This window comes from Pleurodeles waltl, chromosome 2_1, assembly GCF_031143425.1.
Source record: "Pleurodeles waltl isolate 20211129_DDA chromosome 2_1, aPleWal1.hap1.20221129, whole genome shotgun sequence".
NCBI lineage: Eukaryota > Metazoa > Chordata > Amphibia > Caudata > Salamandridae > Pleurodeles > Pleurodeles waltl.
Window position 1 is genome coordinate 98,814,217 of NC_090438.1, and position 25,278 is coordinate 98,839,494.

Sequence of the window (25,278 nt, forward strand, 5' to 3'; positions counted from 1 at the left end):
GGTGTCAGTTGTGTTGTAATAAATATAGGGTCTGTGGGTGGTGCCTTATATTTTTTCTCCACCCTTGGAGTTATGGCTCTGCCTTTAACTGGCTCCTGAAATATTTGTTTCGAGTGCCTTAGCATTCCTGGGAGCATGGGAAGGCTTTGATAATGGCTATGGGTGGAGGACAGAGTGTTAAAGAGGAAGTCATCCTCAATAGGTTCTGAATGTAGTGATACATTGTGAAATTCGGCTGCCCTAGCGACCACCTGTGCATATGATGTACTGTCCTCAGGTGGTGACGGTTTAGTTGGGTACGACTCTGGGCTATTGTCCGATACTGGAGCGTCGTAGAGGTCCCATGCATCTGGATCATCCTGGCTCATTGTGGTATGAGCTGGTGAGTGTGTTAATGGTGGAGTTTGCGCCGGTGATGCATGAGTTGATGGTGGTGGAGAAGGTGGTGGAGTTACTTTCTTTACCACCTTTGCTTGTGGTTGCTTGTCTCCTTGTTAGAAGGCAAGTTTCCTTTTCATCTTGATTGGGGGAAGAGTGCAGATCTTCCCTGTATCTTTTTGAATAAAGAGCCGCCTTTGCGTGTGATCTGGCTCTATTGTTTGTAATTCCTCTTCAAATCTGTGTTTTTTCATTTGAGAGGACAGTCCTTGTTCCTCTGAGTAGGAACTAATTCTCGGTTCGGATGCCGGATGTTTCGGCACCGAAACCTTTTCTACTGATTTTTTCGGCTCCGACAAAATCTTTTTTCTTTTCTGCGTCGTGCCCTCTCGGTGCCGACCAACCTCGGTGCCGCTGTCTCGGTGCCGAATCTTTTCTGCGCCACTCTCTCGGGCCCGAGATTGCTGCGTGCCTGTATCTCGACCGGAGTCGGATGACTTCGACACCAGCTCGCCCTTTTTCGGTGCCGATGGACGGTCACCTACTTTTCGGGTTAAGCCATGGCCTGTTGGCGGTGGCGTCCCCTGGGCTTTGTCAGTCTTTTCGTGAGCTTTTTGTTTCGACGTCTTACTCACGGTTGACGTTTCTTCGGCGTCGAGTTCTTCGGAGTCCGACTCGTGGATGGAGAAAGTTTCTTCTTCTTCCTCCTCGAACCATTGTTGTCCTGTCGGCGTGGACGCCATTTGCAATCTCCTGGCTCTTCGGTCTCTGAGCGTCTTCCTCGACCGAAACGCTCGACAGGCTTCACACGTATCCTCCTTGTGCTCGGGGGACAGGCACAAGTTACAGACCAGATGCTGATCCGTATACGGATATTTATTATGGCATTTAGGACAGAAGCGGAACGGGGTCCGTTCCATCAGTCTTGAAGTCGCACGCGGTCGGGCCGACCAGGCCCCGACGGGGGATCGAAATTACCCAGAAGGGCTACCGGAGCTCTTCAAGATTCGGTGTCGATTTGTTCTAACTAACCCGATACCGAACGCAACAATACCGACTATTTTTTCCGAGATTCTAACTAACTTTCCGACCCGAAACACGGAGCGAAAAGGAACACGTCCGAACCCGATGGCGGAAAAAAAACAATCTAAGATGGAGTCGACGCCCATGCGCAATGGAACCGAAAGGGGAGGAGTCCCTCGGTCTCGTGACTCGAAAAGACTTCTTCGAAGAAAAACAACTTGTAACACTCCGAGCCCAACAACAGACGGCGGACTGTGCACAGCATGTGTATCTGCAGCTACACATGCCACCGAACATATATATATACACTTCAGTCACCATGGAAGTAAGAGCCTCCCACAAGTCCTGCAGTAGCCTGTGCTCCGATTGGTTGGCTTCAACATGGACAGAAATGTTGTGGCGGCCATACAAGACAGGGTAATTCGGTTGTGATTTTTTTTTTTTAAAGGATAAATTACAGGGTAGTGGGTACCCTGACCTAGTTGACCATGTGGAAGGCGGTCCCCAAATGAACTCACTCTGGTAAAAAAATAAAAATAATTATTACTCCTGCAAGAGTCCTGGAGGGGCACGGGAGCAGTGCTGGCACCCTCGGGATCAGAAAACTTTTTTTTTTTTTTTTTTTAAACACAAAGGAAGTGTGTGTGAATGTCTCTGGGGGGTTGGCTGCATGCAAGGGGTTGAATGCAAGGCCAACCCTACATTGCCCACACATGGTGGGGTGGTCACCCACAGGGGATAAAGCCTGAGGCTAACCTCATGCTGCACACAGCCGCAGGCCGTGCTCGGCGATGGGTTGGCATAGCTTTTTTATGGTAATAAAATATTACTTGAGGTGAAAAAATACTAAGTTCACTGAAAGAAAAAAAAAAAGATGATGAAAGCGAAGTTATAGAAAGGCGAAAATGTATTTTTTAACATATTTTAAACTAAAAAAACAACTGCAATTCACCAATTATGGTTAATTTAAGTAACTATAACTCGCACCTTAGCCATGCACTGGTTTATCAACAATGATGTAATTTCAGATATAATCAGTAATGTTATCAATGATGTCATAGAACATGTCACGAGTAATATGGGAGGTCACAAGCAGTCCCTGGCGAGGGACTTTCATGAAGGAGATTTAACAAAAACATTGGACAAGTTTAACAAATGAACTATTAAGCAGTTACTAATATAAACATGTATGTACCAAAATGCAAATGGTCTAGGCGGGTATTTTATATTAGTGGTGCATGGTATACTACTTCTTACAGTATTATAACCCATTCGGCGAGAGAACCTTTACTAATTAAATAAAAGTGGAAATACACCTGCTCTAAGTAAATTTTTCCACAAAACGCAAAATATGGATACAGATAAAATAAGGGAAAAATAAATATTCATAACAAAAGATAGAAGCGTCCCTCCCCCCCCCAAAAAAAAACATCATAAAGTGGGGTCCTGGATAATAATGTATGCATAGTCTAGGTCCAATAATTCAAGAAAGTCACTTTAGCAAGAGGCCATTTGCAAGGCTGGTATCATGATCATCTGCTGCGATGTGAATCTGTCGAGACATTTTAGGCTCTCTCTCAATTTCTCTTTCACAACCCTTCAATTTACTTTTGATACGCAAAATAAGTTTAGTTGCACTGGTAAACACTAGATAATATCTCTTAGAAAAGATATAATGCTGCCAGGTGAACTTGCCACTCCTAGTTCACAAGCAGAGCATGATCTGGTAGAGGTATCTCAGCTTATGACTTAAGTCTCCCTGAATGCCACCAGCTTGATGCTTGTCACCAAGTAAACATTAGGTATAAACAAAGAGTGCTGGTGTTCTACCGCTCGCTAGTGTTGGCACAGATGAAAACTGTTTACCTTTCCCAGGGCCGAACAATTATTAACAAACGCAAAGGTCACTTCCTGTTATAGACCGTCAGGCTCCAGGACTCCACTTGAAGGTTTTATGACCTTAAATATCATTATGTTTGATTAAATTGGAGCCTGATTTAGATATTGGCGGAGCCACAATGGTGACAGATATCCCGTCTGCTGAGATCTGAATCCGCCACTATCCAAATCAGGACCTTACTTTTATCGTCAACCTTTACAGCAGCACAATACGAGCAAGCCTAGTACTAACTGGGCAACCTTTTAAGAACATTGCCAGTCGACCCTGTAGGTGCGCATGACCAGATGGATCCAACCACAAACCCGCTCCAAATGTAGAGCCTAGATGAATTACTGACCTCCGAAGGGTCTGCAGGTATCCTTCATGGACAACGAACAGGTCTACACAAAATGTTACTCCAACTCTGCTTTTTAGATGTGAAAATTTATGGCAGAGGTTCAATAAAAGCTCAAGTTTCTCATTCAAAGAAAGGCTGCAAACAGTTCTAAACTAATGTGAAGTCTTTACTAATAAAGTCTTGCCAAGTTAATAAAGACTTTCTGTATAATCTGAAATCTGCTGCACAATTTATAGATTAGCAAAATTGGAGTGGTGCCGTGCACCAGAATAGCAGCCAACTTCCTAAAGTTAACTGGTCGTCTTTTGGGTGCTAAACTCAGATATCTAAATAGGTAACGGGTTCCATGGATAACAATATCCACAGCTCATGGAATGTGGGAAGGGTTTTGTCTACAGCAGGAAATAAACAATTTACAAACGTAAATGCATTCAAAGGAAGATGCAAAAATATTTGACATGAGAAATATTTGTTTTACTAGGCATTCAAGCTCATGTTAACATCGCAGACCATGTTCTCAAGGGAGAAGTTATTTCAAGAGGGAAAATAGAATTTACAAGAATCTTTAACATCTTGTGTCAAGATATGGTCTTCTGTTCTAGATCCTAGAGTACCTACCAGTAAGATAGACATCATATACCAGAACCTTGAAATCAATCCTGCAGAACTGCCTAGTGAAAGAGGGGCTTTGAGAGGTCCGAGAATGTGAACACAGTACATACGAAGCTGAAGACAAGCTACAGGGCATTATTGGGGTGTGCAGGATTAATGTCCCATATTTTATTACAAACGGTGCACACAGTAGGCTTCATGTCTACTGAGTGGAACATAATTTGAAGCCGTTGACCATATTCTGTAAAACAGATTTGCACGTATGCAATGTTCGCAATTGCATAGGGCCTACAGGATAGGCAGTCCCTTCAATCACATATACTTCAAGGCTGAGGCAGCCATTATCTGTTCAACTTCCTCAAGAGCAGCCCTGATCTCCAGACAGTAGTGCTGGTGTCATTTTCTGAATGACTTCTTTAGCCCACTAAGCTCTCTATGTAGTGGCTCTTCACCAAGCAAGCCTTCCTATTAAGTATGACTTAGGGGTGGGCGGAAAATTTCATTCTGATTGTGGAATTCGGCGACTCCTTGTTACTTTAGAACGCAGAGTTCAAGCCAAATTCGGGCTTAGCAGTGCTTAGTTTGAGCCGGCGGTTGCTGGTGGGTCCACCAGCACTTATTTTTCCTGATCTGACATTTTCCAAGAGTAAAAGAAGGAAAAAACACACAAACAGGAAAGAAGGATGAAGAGAAAGATAGAAAAGCTGCACGAAGGAAGAAAGCAGGGAACTGCCAGAGTGAGATAGAGGAAGAGGGAGTGCCTGGCAGTGGATGAAAGAGGCGTGGGGTGCATTCAGCACTATGCAGCCATGCTTTTCAGCGTGCTGACGTTTCATTGCATGGGCCGTGAGCTTCTGAGTAAGGCTTTGAGCACCAAAACTCTTTCTCTCACAAATTAAGCACTGGCGATTAGGCGCCCCGTGCGATTTTCTAAGAGGGGTGGTTGCAGGAGGTCGAGCTGCAGCAAAATCAACTCGAGGGACTACATTTTCTTCTGCATCACATTGTGTCATTCACCTTGATTTTTCAGCACTGATCAGGCTACTGAAGCTAAATTGCAGTGCAACATGCATATTTTCCACCCGTTGGTGGAACTCCATTGTAGCTCAGAGTTTGTATGTAATTCCAGGAATACTGTGGAGTGAAACTCCTCGAGTTCTGCCCACCCCTAGTCTAAATGCATAAAGTTTTAATTCAAAAGCATTAGGGAAAACAATAATACTACCCAAAATCTATATCCAGCTGTCCTGATACCATCCGTCAGCTACATTTAATTTTTTGTATAAAAAAAAAAAAAAAAAAGGAATAATAATAAAACATCAAGAATAGTCAAATATTTTTAATTAAAAAAACAACCCTTTCATTGTACACTTTCAAGTCTTGAGGACCTCTTTGTGCCGAGAGAAAGAAAAGAAAAAGAAAAAGAGAAGGGAAAGGAAAGAAATAGAAAAGAGGATGTAGTGGCAAGAGAGAAGAAGAGAACTAAAGAGCAAAAAAAGTGAAGGAAAAAAAAAAGAAGTGGAGGTGGGGGTGAGAGAGAATTACAGCAAAGCAACCCTGTTAAAGTATCATTTGTTGTTGGCAACTAGTGTCAAGGACAGGCAGTATGAGGAAGTTACATTTAGAAATTTGTAAAAGGAAATTCATCACCAGCCCAAGCAGTGAAAAAGGTATTGTCTAAGAGCAATAAACACCACTGCTTAACATTTCTAATCCTAACTGTGCTTAAAGCAAAGAGATTAATAAATCAATTTCAATCCAGACTAACACAGCAGGTGCCATCAGTGGGGGAGAACCACATCTGCAACGCACAGTGTCAAGTGTACTTCAAGAGTGAAACGGGGCAAGCAAAATATTCAAAAAAATATCAAAAAGCTGAGTTAGTCTACAAAATTTACTTCCACCTTTTTCTTCTCCCAAAAAACAATTCTTCTTTTGAAACTCACCTCGGTGGATACAGCACGTGATGGAAGGTTCTGATTTCTGCTATCTTCTGAAGGCTGGTGGATATCTTTGAGAAGACTGCTTCCGAAATTAGCTAGATTGAACTCTAGGGGTCTTTAGAAGGGGTCCTACTAGCTGCCCCCTCTCAATTTTTATTTCCTGCCTATCATGGGATAAATACCCATCTGAGCTGTGCATGTCATTACTGGAGGCAGACTATGAAAGTTGATAATACTTATCAGAGGAATTTTATTACAAGACCAGAGGCTCATATTATGCAGTCTTTTCTTGCTTTAATTTCAACAGCAGCCAAGAAGAAAACTACATTCCCTACCCCCAAAAAAAGAACTACAAAGTGACATCACAAAGGAACCATCCAATAGGACGTTGAATACCACTACTAGTATCTTGACTGCGAACAAGTCCTCTTTTCTTGCTGCTCGCAGTCAAGATAAGTACCATCATTCTTTTGTCCTTGATAAGTTTTGACATGTGCATTTCATATTAATTATGTACTTTATTTTTGCATGTATGCTTGTATGTTTATAATTTATTTACTTTGTTTGCCTGCGCGCACCATTTATCTCTTCTTTTAAACTTATTTTTCCAGCGTGTCTAATAACGGTTTGTTTTCACCGGTGTAGATGCGCGCAGCCAGCGTGTCATTTGCCTCACCGTTTGACTGCCGTCTGCATTCCTCATATTCCACAGGCTCGCGACTTTCTTCAGACACGTTTCTTTGTTTATTTAGGGCGCGCTTTCACTCGCGAAGCCCTTTTTCTTTGTGGCTGCATTTCCTCACGCGTTTTTGCTATCTTTTAAGGGCGCCCTTAACATGAAGCCCTTTTGCCCTCATATAACTCCCTCGGGAGGGGCTCCTCTTTAAATACCACCTCCGGCAGTGCTTTGTTGACTCTGCCTTGATTTTTTTCTTCATGACCAACCCTATAACCACGCCTTTTCCCTCACAGCTTCACTGTTTATCCCATTTATTACCAGTTTGTAATTATATTCTATGATTTTTTGTAATTTTTCAGTTTAACCTCGTTTTTTTATAGCATATAATGACTGAAGAAGAAGACTCCAAAGTTTTTCAAGAATCTTTGAAGTCCTTTATTAAAGATTCTGTCCAACAGGCAGTTTCTGTTTCTATGCTCGACATATCAAAGAATTTGGAAGCCTCTCTTTATAAGATTATCTCTGTTTCCGATACGCCTACTACAAAAGGCAAGAAACGTGCGGCCACCCTTCTGGGGCCCTCAAAAGGCGTTTCTGCTGGTCCTTCCACCCGAGAGGTATCCAAATCGGGACCCCCTTTTTCCCTGCTCCATATTACCCATGTAAGAGACATGGATGATGATGATGACTCTCCCAGTCATACAGATGATACGGGACCCCCTTTTTCCCTGCTCCATATTACCCATGTAAGAGACATGGATGATGATGATGACTCTCCCAGTCATACAGATGATACGGACGGATCTTCGGATCCATTTTATTATGGGCCTCTGGAGAAAAGGCGCAGAATTTCTCCTAGTGACGGTGGTGACGCTCACCCGGTGTCTCAAATTTTGGTGGACCATTCTGGTGAATCCTTGTTTGATCCTTCCCTAATGGTTCATCCAAACTCAAAAGAATGGTATCCTGCTGACCATGTGGCAGACTAGGTTTCCTTTTTCTTACGCCATTCTTTAGACATAGTTTCCAGCAATAAACTTAAATCCAAATGTCCCCGTCCCTCTTTACCTGATAATATCACTGCTACCCCGACGATTGACCCTAATATGTTAATGTTTTTCACTAAATTTGGTAAAGACCCCAAAAAAGGTGTTAATAGAGCCTGGTCAGGCTGCCAGGATAAACTTCTGGATTTGGTGGGTCCTCGCACCAGGATTTTTGATATGGCGGAGGAAGCCAAAATGGAAAACACTCCAATTGATCCTGTGGTTCTCTCTAACTGGGCGCAACGCGCTATATGTATGCTGGGCAATGCCAACTCCCAATTGTCCATTGAAAGAAGGAAAAGTCTCCTGCTCAAGATTGACCCTAAACTGACACCCTTGGCCTCTAAGGATGAGGGTCCTTCAGCTAAAGGCCTATTATTTGGAGACTCCTTGAACAAAGAGCTGGGCAAGTATGTCTTCACCTTCGCCTCCCTGGACAAGGCTCAGCTTTCTATTAAAAAGATATTTTCATATCGGGTTTTTGCCAGGGCCTGCAAAAGCAGGAGTCGCTTTGCCGGCCATTCCCTCAGAGGTCAATATGCCAATCGAGACTCCTACAACCAGCAAACCCAGCTTGACACCTACTCAGGATACAAGCCACGATTCTACCCCCACCGGTAAAGAGGCTATCGACACAGAGGTTACATCAATAAAGGAGAACAAATCTCCGGTAAGTGTTTCCAATTCTGGCCTTCCTCCAGTAGGAGGCAGACTAGCTCTATTTCTAGACTCATGGCTGTTTCTCACATCAGACCCCTGGATAATTCAATCCATTCAAGGTTACCTTTTAGCGTTTTATCAACCCCCAACTCAGTCCCTTTTTCCTCGTCCCCTGGTGTTTTCTCAGTAACAAAATCAACTTCTCCCCAATGAGATTCAGTCTCTCCTCGCCAAACAGGCCATAGAGCCAGTTCTATTCGACACTTCAGGTTTTCTCAGTACCATTTTGCTGGTCCAAAAGAATAATCAGAAGTTTCGACTAGTTCTGAACCTAACAAATTTCAACAATTTTGTGGTTTACCGGCACTTCAAGATGGAGACTATCCTCCATCTCAGGGATATATTGCTTCAAGACGACTGGTTGGTCAGACTGGACCTTCAGGATGCTTACCTCACGGTTCCAATTCACCCCTCACACAGAAAATGTCTTCAATTTCAATGGCAAAACTCTTTCTACCAATTCAGAGTTCTTCCTTTCAGGCTCTCTTCTGCCCCTTGGTGTTTCACCAAGATTCTCAAACCTGTTGCGGCCTTTCTACGCTCTCACGGTATTCGTCTGATTCTTTATCTGGACGATTTTCTCTTGATCGCACAAGACAAACGCCTTCTCCTCGTTCACCTCCAGTTTTGTCAAGATCTTCTTCTCAAATTGGGTTTCCTCATCAATTTTCAGAAGTCAGCCGTGGTTCCAAATTGGAATTTCTTGGTTTTCTCATAGACACTACTCGTTCAATTCTTCAACTTCCCCAACACAAGGTCTCCTTAATCAAAAAAGAAATTTCTCAATCCCTGTCCCCTTCCTCACATCTCCCTCAGGACTCTGGCTCGTTTAGTGGGACTCCTCGCCTCCTGTATCCAAGCCATTTTCCCGGGTCCGCTACATTATCGCGCCCTTCAACGGTTGAAGATTCGCCATCTTCACAAGGGTCTGGCCTATTCCGATCCTTTGGTTCTGGACTCCGAGTCCAAGGAAGAGCTTCTATGGTGGCTGACTCACCTAGACGCCTGGAACGGAAGAACTATCTTCTCTGCCGCCCCAGATCTTGTATTAGAGTCCGATGCAAGTCAGACCGGTTGGGGCGCAAGATGTGGCCAGTTCTGGACTGGAGGCGCATGGTCTCTGAAGGAGTCCTTCTTGCACATAAACAGTTTAGAGATGCTTGCAGGTTCCTTTGCCACCCGCTCCTTTACAAAGGACAAGGTAAGCTGCACCATTCTTCTCCGAATGGACAACCTAACCGCCGTCCGATATATCAACCACTAGGTCCAAGATTCTGTCTACCCTAGTAAAGCATCTTTGGGAATATTGTCTCCCTCAACAAATCTCGGTCAGAGCGGTTTACCTGCCGGGCAATCTGAATACAGTTGCGGATTGATATTCCCGACATCTTCACGACTCCAGCGACTGGCAGTTGCACCCTTCAATATTCAATCATCTTACTTCCCTCTTTGGCAAAATGTCCATAGACCTTTTTGCCTCTCGCCTCAATTCTCACCTTCCTTCCTTTTTCAGTTGGAGGCCAGACCCACAGGCTCTTGCCACAGATGCTTTCCTTCAGATTTGGCCATCGTCTCTTCTTTATGCTTTTCCTCCCTTCCTTCTCATTCCTCGAGTCCTTGCACAAGTGCGCAGACATCAATCCATTCTGGTTCTAATAACCCCATTTTGGCAGGCTCAGCCTTGGTATCCAACTTTATTGGAATTAACAACCGACCGACCTGTGTGGCTTCCTCACTTCCCTGACCTCCTCTTAGATCCCCAAGGTCAACAACATCACTTGGTTCTCAACAATTCCTTGTTTCTCATTGCTTGGAAGATTTTGGGTTGTCCTGGAGAACCCCAGGAATTTTGGAGGATGCTCTCAAACTCATCCAACAGGCCAGGGCCCCTGGTACCTCAAAGGCTTACAAATCTGCATGGGCCATTTGGTGCAGCTGGTGTATGGACAGGAATACAGATCCCTTTTCAGCTGATGTAGTATTGGTTGTGAATTTCCTTGCTTCTTTGGCCTCCCAGGGTAAGGCCTATCACACTATCAACACTTACAGGTCTGCAATCTCTGCTGAGCATCATAGAGTCAACGGCAGACCGATTGGTGAACATCCTCTCATCTGTCAACTTTTAAAGGGAGTAAGATGTGTTTTCCCTCCATCTCCTAAATATAATACTATGTGGGATGTCAATCTAGTGTTAAATTTTTTTACAGTTTGGCCGGATAATGAATTCCTTTCTCTTAAGCAACTTTCCGCAAAATTGACTATGCTTTTGTGTCTAATTTCACTTAAACGTGCTGCAAGCATGGACCATGATTCGTGACTAGTTTTGCAATAGTGTGCAAGAAGAGAGATAGTGCTCTTATGTGTCACACGGTCTGCTGAAGGGGAGTCTGGCACTTCCAGCTCTGCCACAATGGAGCGGGGAGTTGTACTAGGAAGAGCAGGGAATGGTCACCTTACATAAAAGCTCAAAGTGGATGCACTGTCCTTTACACAGGAGTGGGGCTATCTGCAGGGCTTGAGGTTGTGCACAGCTTGGCTAGTGCAGGCGACCTTTCCTAGTGGTAGTCTCATGACCAGCGGCCAAGCTGAGCCGATGTGCCTGCATTTTGAGAAGGTGAGAGCAGCAGAGACAAGCTCTGGTCAGTCACTCAACCAAGGGAACAGAGACAGCCAGGATCTCTATGGGTGCACACTACTTTACAGATGTCCTGGGAGTGTCTCCTTCAATAACACAAGCTCTTGAACTCAGAAGCGCTGCCCCTAGGAGGGTGAGGTGACCCAGAGGCAGGACATGGCTGCTGGTGAACTCCAAAGGTTCACCAGGTGGCGGGAAAGGGGACTTAAGCAGTGGATGTCGTGACCCAGAGGCAGATGAAATTAGACTCAATAGAAACGTACTGTTGACTAATTTAACAAATATTAAACACAGCGCTACACTTATTTGTCTGTGAAATATGAGAAGGTATTTTGAAGTATTGCACTTTTAAGACATTCTGCTGCGCTCTCCTGCTTTACAGCTAGGTTTGAACTTAACAGGTACCTTACAAACATACTTTTAAGAACAGGCTATTGGGCCTTGTTATCAGTCTCGGCAGAAAGGATAAGGAAACATCTTGGCAGTCTCAGCAGACAGACCAATAAATTATCCAATAATCTAATGAGCAAGTATGATGCACAGGGGTGTGTGTGTTTATCACCATAATCTTTCGCTTCAATTCAAGAAGCTGATTGTCCAAGACACAATATTTTGGTCAGGGTAGTTTTTTTTTATTTTAGTCAGGGTCCTTAGAAACCCCGAGATGACTAGCAATAACACATGGGCACTCCTTCATCCTTCCCACAAACCACTCAAATACATGGTGATAAGACCTTTCATATGAAGGAGTATGTTTGCAGACAAGGAATAAAAACTTAATCTGTAGTGCAAAATTAAACACAAGTTATTAATTATTAGAATCATTTAATGTACAAGCAAATTGAAAAGGGCTGTAGCTCAGAGTGTGTAGAAATATGCAGAGTGGTTCTACCTTTCATGTTCTGACCTATAGTGTGAAAAAAATAAATGTTGCCAAAAGCATCTCCTTTCTGCTGATCAATGTTCATTTTTTAAAATAGACGGGAAGAACGATTAGCCGGTTGTATAAAGTAGAGCTGTCTCTAGGATTCCCCCATTAACACAAGATGAAGAGGCCCGTTTAAGAAATGTACAGAAACATGTCTTCTATGCAAGTAAATATGCACATGCAAAGCACTGAAATTAACTTGGTAAAATATATATAATTTTAGATGAAAACCCGAGAGCTGGAATGTTTTCACCAAGTTTCTCAATAGCTTAGCAGAAACTTTGCTCTCGTTATTTTTTTGATGTCACTCAGAACCCCTCATTATTGAATCATAACCTACATACTAATTGTAGATGGGTATCTTTGACCCCCTTACCCTATTCACATGCCCACATGAGCAACACACCTGTAGGTGACTTAGTGGAGACATGCGCAACACGCCCTCCGCTCCCTCGGCCACGCTAACCCATGGTATGTAAACATTAAAAGTTATACCTGGAGTCCTGCCATACACCCCCATCACTCCCGCATCAGCCTTCTCTTCATGCCCAAATATTTAATGTCTGGTGCCCCGTCACCAAGTCCCACTAGCCCGGCCCTCCTTCGCCTACAGAACCAAAAATAAATACATTAAAAAAAAAAATTTTTAAACCATCAAATATGTGGTGCATTGCCAACCACTCTCACTACCCACGACAAGAAAGCACGAGTTCTCCTGATTTATCTAAATAAAAATAATTTTTAAAAAATCTAATCACAACTAGAATTGTGCAGGCAGCAACTCATGTTAAAAAAAAAACAAAAAAAAAACAGCATGTGACCTGGTTGAAGAGTGCAACACCCGCCCACATCAAACAGTAGAAGGGTGGGTGAACTGCGGGAGGAACCTACAAGCACCTGCTCAGCCCGGTTATTTTTGTCCCATCACTCAGTGCCTCTTAAACAGGAAACAATCTTAAGAAAACAAAATAAACACCAGGAAAAACATACACCTGGTGCATTAGAAAATAAGACTTAAAAATGAGATTACCCACACAGAGTTGAACAGTAAGACTGCTGCTCCTTCGTGTCTTTTCTCGCCATGGGCGTGGCGCCAATTAACAGTGGTGCAGCCGTTTCCTGTTTTGAGGCTTCAGTGCCAGGTCCATAACATGGCAGGTTTATTTTTCCAACAAGGACACCTGGTACATCACCAGGTTGGATGTATCACTTGCGTGATGACAAGTGTCAGCATTGTGGCCAAAACTAGCAATAAAAAGGTGTTGTGGAGCAGGAGAATGTCACGCTCATTGAATCATATTATTTTAATATTTGTCAATTTAATGTATTCTGTGTGGTGCCAAACATGGTGCCCAGTGCCCACTTAGGAGGATGTTGAAGATGCCTCACTATACTGGGATAGGGACACTGTGTGGGAAAAGATACAGGTGTTCGAGGCACAATCTGTGTCCAGTGCCGCAGGGCACGGAGACAAGATGAGAGAAGAGGGACTAATGCCTGCGGCTAGGGTAGTGGTATGGTGGGCCCTGGTTGAGATCCTACTGATGGGTACGGGCAAGTTGAAATGGGGGCGGGAGTGTTAATTAGCCCATGGGTCTTGCGCAGTCAGAGTGGATCCAGAGATCAGGTCCCTATACTGCTTTAGTAATCCGCTCTGTTCTGCGGTGAAAGTTCAGATAAAATACTTCCATGAGTTTTGATGAACAATAGGTGGTTGGACAATACACCTTCAGATTGCTCGAAAGGATTCCAAATATGGGAGCAGCCTATGGCCTCCGTGTGTTTACCTCCTGAATCTCAGCGGGCAGATTAGCTGCTGATTTGCTAGTGGTCAGAGGTTCTAGGTTGATATGTGGAAAAGATAGGGCAAAAAATGACTTCTACAAATAGGCCTACTGCAATCCTTGTGTAGAATCCAGGGAGAAGGCTTCATATTCAATCCTGAAGTCCACCAGTAGTCAATGGTCATGTTTTAAAGGTGGGTTTTGCATGGCGTTGCCTTCTCGCAAGACAATCCAACCCAGTTCACTGGCATCACCCTTCTGATTTCTTTGCAACACTTCCACTTGTAGTCCTGGTCTTGGACCGCTTTTCTTCCTTCTTTTGATTACACTGTTCTCTCTTGCAATCTTCATTCAGCTGCCATTTCTTCTTGCATGTCCTCAGCCACGGTTCACCCAATCGCATTTTTATCAATTTCGCAACTTGGCCTGAAACTGGGATTCTATAAAGTGAGTAGCGCACTGGGACTCGTGTGGAACTTCTTGGAGGAAGGCACTTAATGGCCTACGTAACAGGTTATTGGATTATAATGGCCAAGAACTGAATCATCTTGAAAGGCGATATGGGCGGCTTGCATACTTGTGCAGAGTCTGAGAGGTATGTTGAAGGAAGTTGCTCAAAGCTATACATTCTGATTTCTGCACCAATGATGGGCGTAACCCTGTCTGAGTCAGGATAATAACTGCGTAAGCAAGCGGGTTTAAAGTAACTACACACAGTTTAGACTTACAGATTTGTGCACTGGAAGGTAAGACTTTAATCCAACAATTTGTCTGACGAGTGCCTCAGAACTGATGACAGTCTTGAATTACTGCTTAAATTATCAACACTCTGGGTGGAACATTGGGATTTGAACAGCCAATCAAAATGCCCCCTGTTGAGGGCTTTAACTACTGCCATACAACCGCTCAGGTAGGATTCTGTGACTGCCTGGGTCATGCGCCTCCAGTATGCTGGTTTTCTGGTGGGTTTGCATCCTCGCTCCACCAGACACCACCTTCCAGCCTAAGGGTGGAGAAAACAGGGGGTGTAGCGTGAGCAGGACCTGCCTCTCAGCTGAATCATGGGCCAAACACAGCTCCATTCCCCGACCCTCCGCTCCCCATGGAGCGCTTGCTTAGAAAATTACATAACATTAACAGATTAATATGGTCTATCTAAATACAGAAGCAAAATGTAAAAATGAAAGTTTAAAACATTCTGTAAATGTGAAGGAAGTTGAAACTGGATCTAAAAACTCAGTTGGTGTCCTTAGATTCATTTGTGGGAGAAATGCAAGTGCATCGAAATACAGTTTGGATGATGAGTGGTCTGAATTTAGGAAAGCTCCAATCTTTTCATAAAAATAAAAATCTGGATTTATTTTACATTTGTTAAACAACAAGTTAATTCAGCATTTTTGTGTTTGTTTGAGGAATTCTTGTTTACATGTGTGTGTACATTGTTTTGTGGTTCAAATAATCGAAATTGCTTTGGATGGGGTCTCCAGAATCCAATAATGACTCAGTGGGGGTCGCTGGATCCCAGTAATGATTCAGTGGGGTCCACAGAAGTCAAAAGGTTAAGAACCACTGCAATAGATGACAGAGAAGTAAACAAATCTCAGATCAAACCAATTGGTGTGAAATAGTTCTTTGGCTACGCAAAGTTAATATCAAATCGCGTGTTGTCTAACCCAGGGAAGCCTGCATGCAAATCTCTTTCTTGATTTCACAAAGAACTTAAAACATCTTCCGCTAGAAAATGTAATATCTAGTTACTGTTCTTCTGGAATCCTTGCCAATTGCTAGGCTTTCTGCATGGATCTCAGCAGTTGTGTAACATAACTTTTTTATCTTGAGAATAGTCTCTCTTTCTAGCCCTTCCTGTACTTGATCATTGCTCCAGTTTCCTAACTTTCAATTGAAAAGAATCGATATTTCATGTAACAATGACATACAATGATGACCAATTGGAACAGGTCCATGCTATATTACAAATAACTTTTTATCATCACACATAGGACTCCCACCCAGATTAATATACATATTATTTGAAGTGGAAAATGTCTACTTGGATCTATCAAAGCAGCCCCAAACCATTAAATGAACCCCATGATCTCTATTCAAGAACCAGAAAGGAAGATAAACAGCAACCGGTGCCCAATTAGTAAATTTAAAAATATTCAAAATATTTATATCAAACTTGCAATCAGCAGAAAGCCGACCACGATCATCAAAGCATGAGAGCTTCCATTTCAGAATAATAATACAAAGTTTATCCAAGCTAAACTTCTAAAAGTAGATGAAAAGGTGTTGATACCTGTTTTGTAGGTGAGCATGCAGCTCACACCTCTGCATGCTTTGCTGGCAATCCTTCTGGAAAGGGCAGTCCACCATCAGCTTGTCCAGCAAGTTCCGCACCAGAAGGCTGGACTTCCTACAGTGCTGGAAGCTCAGTTTTTTGCGGTCCATGGGACAGAAGTCCTGGTCCCTCATAAAGTTCTCCAGGCACTTGAAGCAGTACGTGTGTCCACAAGGAGTGTCCATGGGCTGCAGTAAAGGCTGGAGGCAGATCTGGCAGGTGAGCTCGTCGTCCACTTCATCCTGGAAGTTATAAATATGGCTCTCCTGCGGCGGGTGCGACTGTCCACATTCCTTGCACAGTTCATTCATTGTAGCGCTGGGCTCAGGGGTGACGGAATCTGCCATCTTTGGGGGGGGTAAGAAGGGCCCCTGTGATGAGTGTATGGCTGGCGCCGGGCTATGGTGAGAGCGCCAACAGCATTATTGTGTCCTGGGGAGAGAACGGATATAGTCAACATCAGCTGTGCACAGGCAACTACACGAATAAGAGGGACTAGAATCTGTTTTTCAACTTTAGAAGTGACCCGCTGTCATCCCCTGAACACTTGTTTAAAAAAAAAAAAATGGCACAGTGCATCAACCTTTATTCAAATCCTCCTTCAAATGACACTTCCATGGAGTCCCAGAAACAGAAAATACAGAACCAGGCAGACTGATGGGGAGACTGGCAGGTAAACATGACATGCCGCCAAGGAGACAGGGGAGTGAAAAAAGAAAGGAATAAAGTAGGTTTTGAGATCTATGAAGAATGAACGAAGGTGTAAACGAACTTATAAAGCAAGAAGGAAGATGTGAATTAAGAAATATAACCGGCATAGAAGTGATATGAAAGAAAAGCAAAAGTTGGCAACGAAATTAGTGTGGAAAGTATTGTGTAATGGAGGGATAAGGTAAGGAAGGACAGGATGGAGAGAAGCATAAAGAAAGGAGCTGATGGCAGAAGAAGAGGGGAAAACAGGACAGAGGAAAGAGTGAGGGTATGAACAAAAGGATGAAGAAGAGTGTAGAAAGGACAAGATGAAGTGATAGGTTGTTTGCATTTCTTTCGAGGATACGGCCTGAGAATGGTTTCCTAAACCCCCTGGCACCAAGGACTGGGTCAATATGCCAGCGTGAAACAGAAAACCCACTGGGCTGCCACCACCTTGCAACCCACTGAGCATTACTCAAGTGATGTGCGTTTTAGGTAATAATTAGTCCTACAAAATGTCACAGGGGTAGTTACTGAAACCACCAAACCCACTTTCATCATCAATAGGCGCCCTCAAGAACACTAGGAAACCTGGAATGTATTTTCAAAAATAAAATCAAAGTCCTATCCTAGTGCACACAACTTGAATTGTAATAAGAAATATTGTAAAATGATGATGCTATACATCAATGTCCCCAGCCCCTGCTTCTTCTCTGCTAACTATCCTAAAACTGGCACCGAAGGAAGTCAACTTCGAGGTATATTCAAGGTTCACACCTACAAACCATTTCTGAAAAACAGATTCAATGTTTAGTAAAGAAACAGCAACTGTTTCTGCTGCTAAGCTCGGAGCAGTGGCGTAACCATAGCCCCTGTGGTGCGGGGGGCCCCGACCTCCAGGGGACCCCCTAGACAGCACACAGTCAGGTAAGGTGCACTGGCCTGGCCTTGGAGTTCCTGAATGAGTGGGGGCCCTCCATGTACTTTGCAGGGGGTCCCCTCACATTTCCTTACACCACTGGCTAGCAGATTAGCAGACAGAAGGTTGGACGCACATTCCCTGTAATCTTCAGCAAAGGAAGATGATTCAGGCTCTGTAAGACCCTCAGTCTCAACCCCCAGGTACGCAGGTCCTCTCTATAGCATAATGCAATGTCCTAGTTTATATATTGTCTGAACACTGGTGGACATTGAAAAAATAAACAATTACCAGGAAATACTTTCTACCCTTTCAATTAGTTGCATTCTGTGAAACACTACCCAAAACGATGTACGAAAGCCTAGACGTCAATTTCTATGAAGCTTTATTCATGATTTAGAAATTAGGGTAAAAGACAATTCAGAGCCACAGAAGTAAAGATGAACATATTCACACAAGCTAAATTATTACGTTTTAATAAACAACACCATTACTAGACGTGCATCTATATTTGAAGCAGGCATCTGATTAAATGAACATGTATTATTCAAAAGGGAAACACCTGGAAAGGAAATGACAAGGTGAGTAGAACAGACAGACGGGATGTAGAAATTAAATAGAGGGAGTGAGAGGAGGTGGTTATGAAGAAAAGAATGAAAGAATTCTGGAATAGATAATTCCGAGTTCCAATTCCAGCTCCCCCCATTTGAACTGAACCGTGTGATTTCAGGCCAATGATTTTTATTATTCCGCGAGTTCTACCAGGTTCAAGGGCATTGGACACACTGTGAGCGCCCGTCTTCACTGCTTCAGGAGGGCACACGCTAGTGGCACGCGGGACGTGTTGTGGGATCCGACGCAAGCAGGACATGTTGATAGATCGGGTAATCTTTCTATCAGCAGCCAGAAGTAATCAGCCAAAATGCAAAAAAATCTAAGATCTACCAAGACAGGGACTTCAGAATGCCCACCCAAAATAATACAGTAGCCCTTCCCAAAAAAAACAAAAAAAATGAAATTTCACTGCGCAGACCACAGATCACAATCAGAGAGAGGCCGAAACATTAGATCATCTTCACACGGCCACGTGACCCACTTGCAACAATTTGAGTCTGAAGAATAGTCACAAACCGCATCCCCTTCCGCGCCCCTGGAACAATCTGCGTTGGCACGATTTTGCCAACACACACACACACAGACTGACCCACCAACATGGTGGCAAACAGGTGGCAGCGTAACTAATGAACACAAACCTGCTCCCAAGCAAAAAAAAAAAAACATTAGACAGTCAACTTCAAAGGACGCTGCAGTAGCACCAAAAGGCCAAGTAACTGCAAGTGTGGCGCTACACAAAAGCGCTAAAACAACATTTAATAAGCGGAGGCATAAATGTGGACTTTAGCAGCATGGCAGAGCACTTAAAACTTTATTCTCAGACACGAAACTGTAAAGAAAAATTATGGAATGAGACTGGCCAGCTCCCTTGGCAGTACTGTGCCCCCGTGAGTCACCACAATCAGTTAGTCAATCATGGGATCATATTGTTGCAAGACTCCTTTCACAAAGAAGCTGACTTCGAAAAAAAAATATATATATTAAAAACGCACCACCACACCAACCCCGAGCTATAATTGTTTTTAAAGCCCCATCCACCGCCATCTTCTCATTGATACAAACGACGCCCTGTTAAAGCGCGAGGGTCTGGGGAAAAAAAAAAAAGGCCACGGAAAATATTTACATTTGAAACCACATTTTGACCGATGGAAACTAAGGTGCCTTTGTTCGTGAAAAGGGCACGTTTTTGGAGTCATGAGATCACATTGCAAATCACTCTATTAGCCGCCCAACCGCTATGTTACCTTGTAGGGAAGGTTTCTACATCTCGGGCAGCAGCCTCAGGGATGACCTGGAGCTCGGAGTCAGTGGGAGGGAGGAGGGATGGGTAAAGTGGGGGTAGGGGGAATGCTTAAAGGTGACCCTGAAGCTTTAAAATTGTGTGGTTTTTGAGACACCGGGGTGGTGTGGATTTTAGTTTGTCTTGACTTCTACTGGCCTGCTAATATTTTGGAAGAACCAACAGAAAGGACACGCAAGTCATGCTTCGCTAGAATGGTTCACGCAATGCTGGTACTCCACTGGAGCTGGGTACGTTTACTACATCCTTTAACGTGTGCCGCAGTGGTGAAATGGGCCCAACTCCTTAAGCTAGTTGGCAGTGGTTACTGAGAGCTCAGCAATAGGTCTCCACTTGCCATGGCTATCAAGACGTCAAAGATACAGCTCCAAATATTAGTGGTTATTAAAGGCCCAAAGATAAGGCTCTGATTGTTGAAGGTTGTCCTAGGACCTAGACTGATTGATACAGCTCTAGTTGCTGGGCCTGCCAAGAGGTCAAGGCTACAGCTTAAGGAAGTGAGGACCTGAATAGGGAGATCAGGGTGTCAGTGGCTGGATATTTCAGAGACAGCTATGATAACGTGGCTAGCAACAGCTCAAACATTCAGCTGAGGTGGCAGTGGTTAGATAGTTCAAAGATACAGCTCAGGTTGTCAGTCGATAGTGCAAACATATCTCTGGTCGCCATTGGTTAGTGAGTACTCAAAAATACAGCTCTGGTTGTCAGCGGTTAGTGAGTGCTCAAAAATACAGCTCTGGTTGTCAGCGGTAAGTGAGTGCTAAAAAATACAGCTCTGGTTGTCAGCGGTTAGTGAGTGCTCAAAAATACAGCCCTGGTTGTCAGTGGTTAGTAAGTGCTCAAAAATACCGCTCTGGTTCTCAGTGGCTAGAGAGCACTCCCAAATACAGCTCTGGTTGTCAGTGGTTAGCGAGTACTCACAAATACAGCTCTGGTTGTCAGTGGTTAGTGAGCACTCACAAATACAGCTCTGGTTGTTAGTGTTTAGTGAGCACTCACCGAATACAACTCTGGTTCTCAGTGGCTAGAGAGCACTCCCAAATACAGCACTGGTTGTCAGAGGTTAGTGAGAACTGACAAATACAGATCTGGTTGTCAGTGGTTAGTGAGCACTCACAAATTCAGCTGTGGTTGTCAGTAATTATTGGGGCAAAGGACAGACCTCTGGTTGTCAGTGGTTAATGAAGGTCTGAACTCAGAGCTCCAGTTCTCAGTGGCAGATGGTTCAGATACAGCTCTGATATAAATAATGTAGTGGCAATCACGGGTTCAAACACAACCCTGATTGTCAGTGGTTATCAAGGGCTAAAAGACACGACTCCGGTTGTCAGTGGTTAGTGAATGCTCCAAAATACAGCTTTGTTTTGTCAGTGGTTAAATGGTTCAAATATATAGCTTGGGTCGCCAGCGGTTAGTAAGGGATCAAAAATACAGCTCTACTTGCGAGTTGTTATTGAGGGCTCAGACAGACCTCTCTCTAGTTGCCAGTTTTAGGGAGTTAAAAATACAGCTCTGGCTGTCAGTGGTTGTTGAGGGTTCAAAGATAGGATTCGAGTGTATCTAGGTTTGTGATCCTTGTATGGCACAAACCTACGCAAAAGGCATCTGAGATGTTTACAGTGTCAAAGTCAAGGATACAGTCAACAAGTGAGAGCAGAGATAGCTGGGTTGTTTGATGGAGCAGATGCTGACACTTAATGCATCGTAACGGACTGTTCTCTAGAGAGATGAGTCTTCAGGTCTTTCCTAAACTGAAGCAGGGTTGGGGCGGTCCCCATGGATACAGGGATGCTCGTTCCAGATTCTGGGTGCACAGATGGAAAAGGCCTGTTGTCTTATGGTGTGTGCTCTGCATGTAGAACAGCCTTAAGGGGGGACCAGTAAGGTTGGGGCCTGCAATTCAGAGTTAAAAAGAATCAAATAAGAGACCATACAAAAAACAAATGGGTGACACAGTAAGGTTTTTATCATGCTTATTCTTCTAGAACATGAACAATTCAAGAAGTGTGGCAGAGTGCTTTATCACACATGAATACAGTTGAAATACCGCCATACTATCCATATGATGTGCGTGAATTGATGGAAAAGAAAAAATGAGAAACCACACTGGAGGAAACCGAAATATGGAAACCTAATTTTAAGGAAAGATAAATGTTAAGCAAATACAAAAAAATGAAAATTAAAATGCAACTGTTTAAAGGAAAGGTCATTTCAATGGAAAAACTAAAACTACATGCAACTTGGGTGTGCTGGGGTTTTTTGGGTTGAGGGATGGGTAAGTCATGGACTTGGCGACCCACAGATGACACCAACTTCACAGGGCAATGTTACCCCTGAAACAATGGAAAGGCCACCTATGATTCCAGTGGCACTGCAAAAATAATTCAAGAGCCATCTTCAAAGCTGGAATATCAGACTCCTCAAAGAGAGACAAATACCAAAGACCAGCCCCACCAACACAAAACAATAAAAAAAAAAAAAAATAACATCTACAATCAATTAGGTCAGAGGAGGAACACCAGCATTTTGGCTGAACGCATTACTAACTTATATTGCCCAACATCCAACAAGCGCCCAACCATACCTAGTGAAGAAGCAGAATGTGGAACTGAGAAAGACATCTATGGAGGTAAGGAATGACCAGAGAGACCAACGAAAGAAGAAAAGGTGGGCTCCTGGAGAATCTGGGATTTGTGAATGCAACAGTCCTACTGCAGAACCGTTCAGTGTGTTTGCAGCTAGCCCCTGGAACGAGGAGGTTCAAAATAAAAAGCAGAAAGGGTCCTTACCCTCCACGTTTCTTCAGAAGAAGTCTTCTTACATTTCACTTACCATTCTCACAATGTATGGGTATGAACGATTAATGTATAATGTTATGCAAACAGCATTGTGTCCCAGAGCAAAAATAAGAATCTAAAAGGCTTTCACTTCCAACTTCGATATATTCCCTGAAAAGTTACAGTATGCCAAAATAAGTGTCGATTACATTTAAGGACAGGCTGAAAAGCATCAACACGCTTAACACAATTTCTTGAACAGATACATAAGAATACATAATATACATAAGCAAAAGGAATGATACCTGCTGCCCAGGGACGGCTCTACCACACGGACTTCAGGTGGGGGCACCCTGTATGCAAGTGTATTATGATTTTAAAAAGCACTTGGCTGGTGTTCCTTGCTGACAGCTATTTTCAGGCAACAATAAAAATGTCAAGATAACTGTGATTAATGTTCTTTCTGTAGAGAGATGGAGTTCTGTCTACTAGGTAACCCAGAGGGCTACTGTGTCTGCTGCAAAGGTGGACCATGCACATCACAAAGTGCATATAATGTAAAAGGGTCAAAGGGTTACTGCTTTTGTCAGAGAGATCCTTTAGTTACTTGCAGTTTATCAATTTAAATCCTAATATAGAACATAAGTTATTAACTGTCATCAAAGAACTGAATGCATACCACAGCGTCATTTTTTTTTCACAGTCATTATCCTAATGTTGCAAAAAGGGTTCATTTGGGTAAAAATAATTTCTTATTATTAAACCCGCAAACCTGGCGATACATTTCAAATTCTGAGTCTGTGCTTCTCCAGAACAAGCATTCACACTACAGGGAGTGCAGAATTATTAGGCAAATGAGTATTTTGACCACATCATCCTCTTTATGCCTGTTGTCTTACTCCAAGCTGTATAGGCTCGAAAGCCTACTACCAATTAAGCATATTAGGTGATGTGCATCTCTGTAATGAGAAGGGGTGTGGTCTAATGACATCAACACCCTATATCAGGTGTGCATAATTATTAGGCAACTTCCTTTCCTTTGGCAAAATGGGTCAAAAGAAGGACTTGACAGGCTCAGAAAAGTCAAAAATAGTGAGATATCTTGCAGAGGGATGCAGCACTCTTAAAATTGCAAAGCTTCTGAAGCGTGATCATCGAACAATCAAGCGTTTCATTCAAAATAGTCAACAGGGTCGCAAGAAGCGTGTGGAAAAACCAAAGCGCAAAATAACTGCCCATGAACTGAGAAAAGTCAAGCGTGCAGCTGCCACGATGCCACTTGCCACCAGTTTGGCCATATTTCAGAGCTGCAACATCACTGGAGTGCCCAAAAGCACAAAGTGTGCAATACTCAGAGACATGGCCAAGGTAAGAAAGGCTGAAAGACGACCACCACTGAACAAGACACACAAGCTGAAACGTCAAGACTGGGCCAAGAAATATCTCAAGACTGATTTTTCTAAGGTTTTATGGACTGATGAAATGAGAGTGAGTCTTGATGGGCCAGATGGATGGGCCCGTGGCTGGATTGGTAAAGGGCAGAGAGCTCCAGTCCGACTCAGACGCCAGCAAAGTGGAGGTGGAGTACTGGTTTGGGCTGGTATCATCAAAGATGAGCTTGTGGGGCCTTTTCGGGTTGAGGATGGAGTCCAGCTCAACTCCCAGTCCTACTGCCAGTTCCTGGAAGACACCTTCTTCAAGCAGTGGTACAGGAAGAAGTCTGCATCCTTCAAGAGAAACATGATTTTCATGCAGGACAATGCTCCATCACACGCGTCCAAGTACTCCACAGCGTGGCTGGCAAGAAAGGGTATAAAAGAAGGAAATCTAATGACATGGCCTCCTTGTTCACCTGATCTGAACCCCATTGAGAACCTGTGGTCCATCATCAAATGTGAGATTTACAAGGAGGGAAAACAGTACACCTCTCTGAACAGTGTCTGGGAGGCTGTGGTTGCTGCTGCACGCAATGTTGATGGTGAACAGATCAAAACACTGACAGAATCCATGGATGGCAGGCTTTTGAGTGTCCTTGCAAAGAAAGGTGGCTATATTGGTCACTGATTTGTTTTTGTTTTGTTTTTGAATGTCAGAAATGTATATTTGTGAATGTTGAGATGTTATATTGGTTTCACTGGTAATAATAAATAATTGAAATGGGTATATTTTTTTTTTTGTTAAGTTGCCTAATAATTATGCACAGTAATAGTCACCTGCACACACAGATATCCCCCTAACATAGCTAAAACTAAAAACTACTTCCAAAAATATTCAGCTTTGATATTAATGAGTTTTTTGGGTTCATTGAGAACATGGTTGTTGTTCAATAATAAAATTAATCCTCAAAAATACAACTTGCCTAATAATTCTGCACTCCCTGTATACTGCCTACCAGTATGGATGAACCGTGGCTCCTACACCTTGTTGTCTGCTGTCTTAAGTAACATTTCCTATACTGTGATTCACACAGGTAGGACTGATCGTCTCTGCACTCCGACGCGCTACACTACTATCAGTGATGCTATAAAACGAATTAAATGCATCTGAGAGACAGAGTGGTTATGGAGACGTGAGTGGCTCTGTCAAAGGGTGGTAGTGAGGGAATATGTGGTAGAGGTGTCATGGGGGGGCTGCGATCATTGGCGCAC

At 43.4% G+C, this 25,278-nt stretch overlaps 1 protein-coding gene across 5 annotated transcripts in view; it reads right to left on the bottom strand.

The window, feature by feature from the left end:
* Positions 1-25,278, bottom strand: part of LOC138261623 (ligand of Numb protein X 2-like) — a 141,960-nt gene that overhangs the window by 84,507 nt on the left and 32,175 nt on the right. For all 5 annotated transcript variants that reach the window (XM_069210751.1, XM_069210770.1, XM_069210788.1 and 2 more), the window contains exon 2: positions 16,285-16,758. In XM_069210751.1, coding sequence (XP_069066852.1) covers positions 16,285-16,673 — 389 coding nt within the window. In that variant the 5' untranslated portion in view covers positions 16,674-16,758. The remainder of the gene's footprint in view (positions 1-16,284; positions 16,759-25,278) is intronic.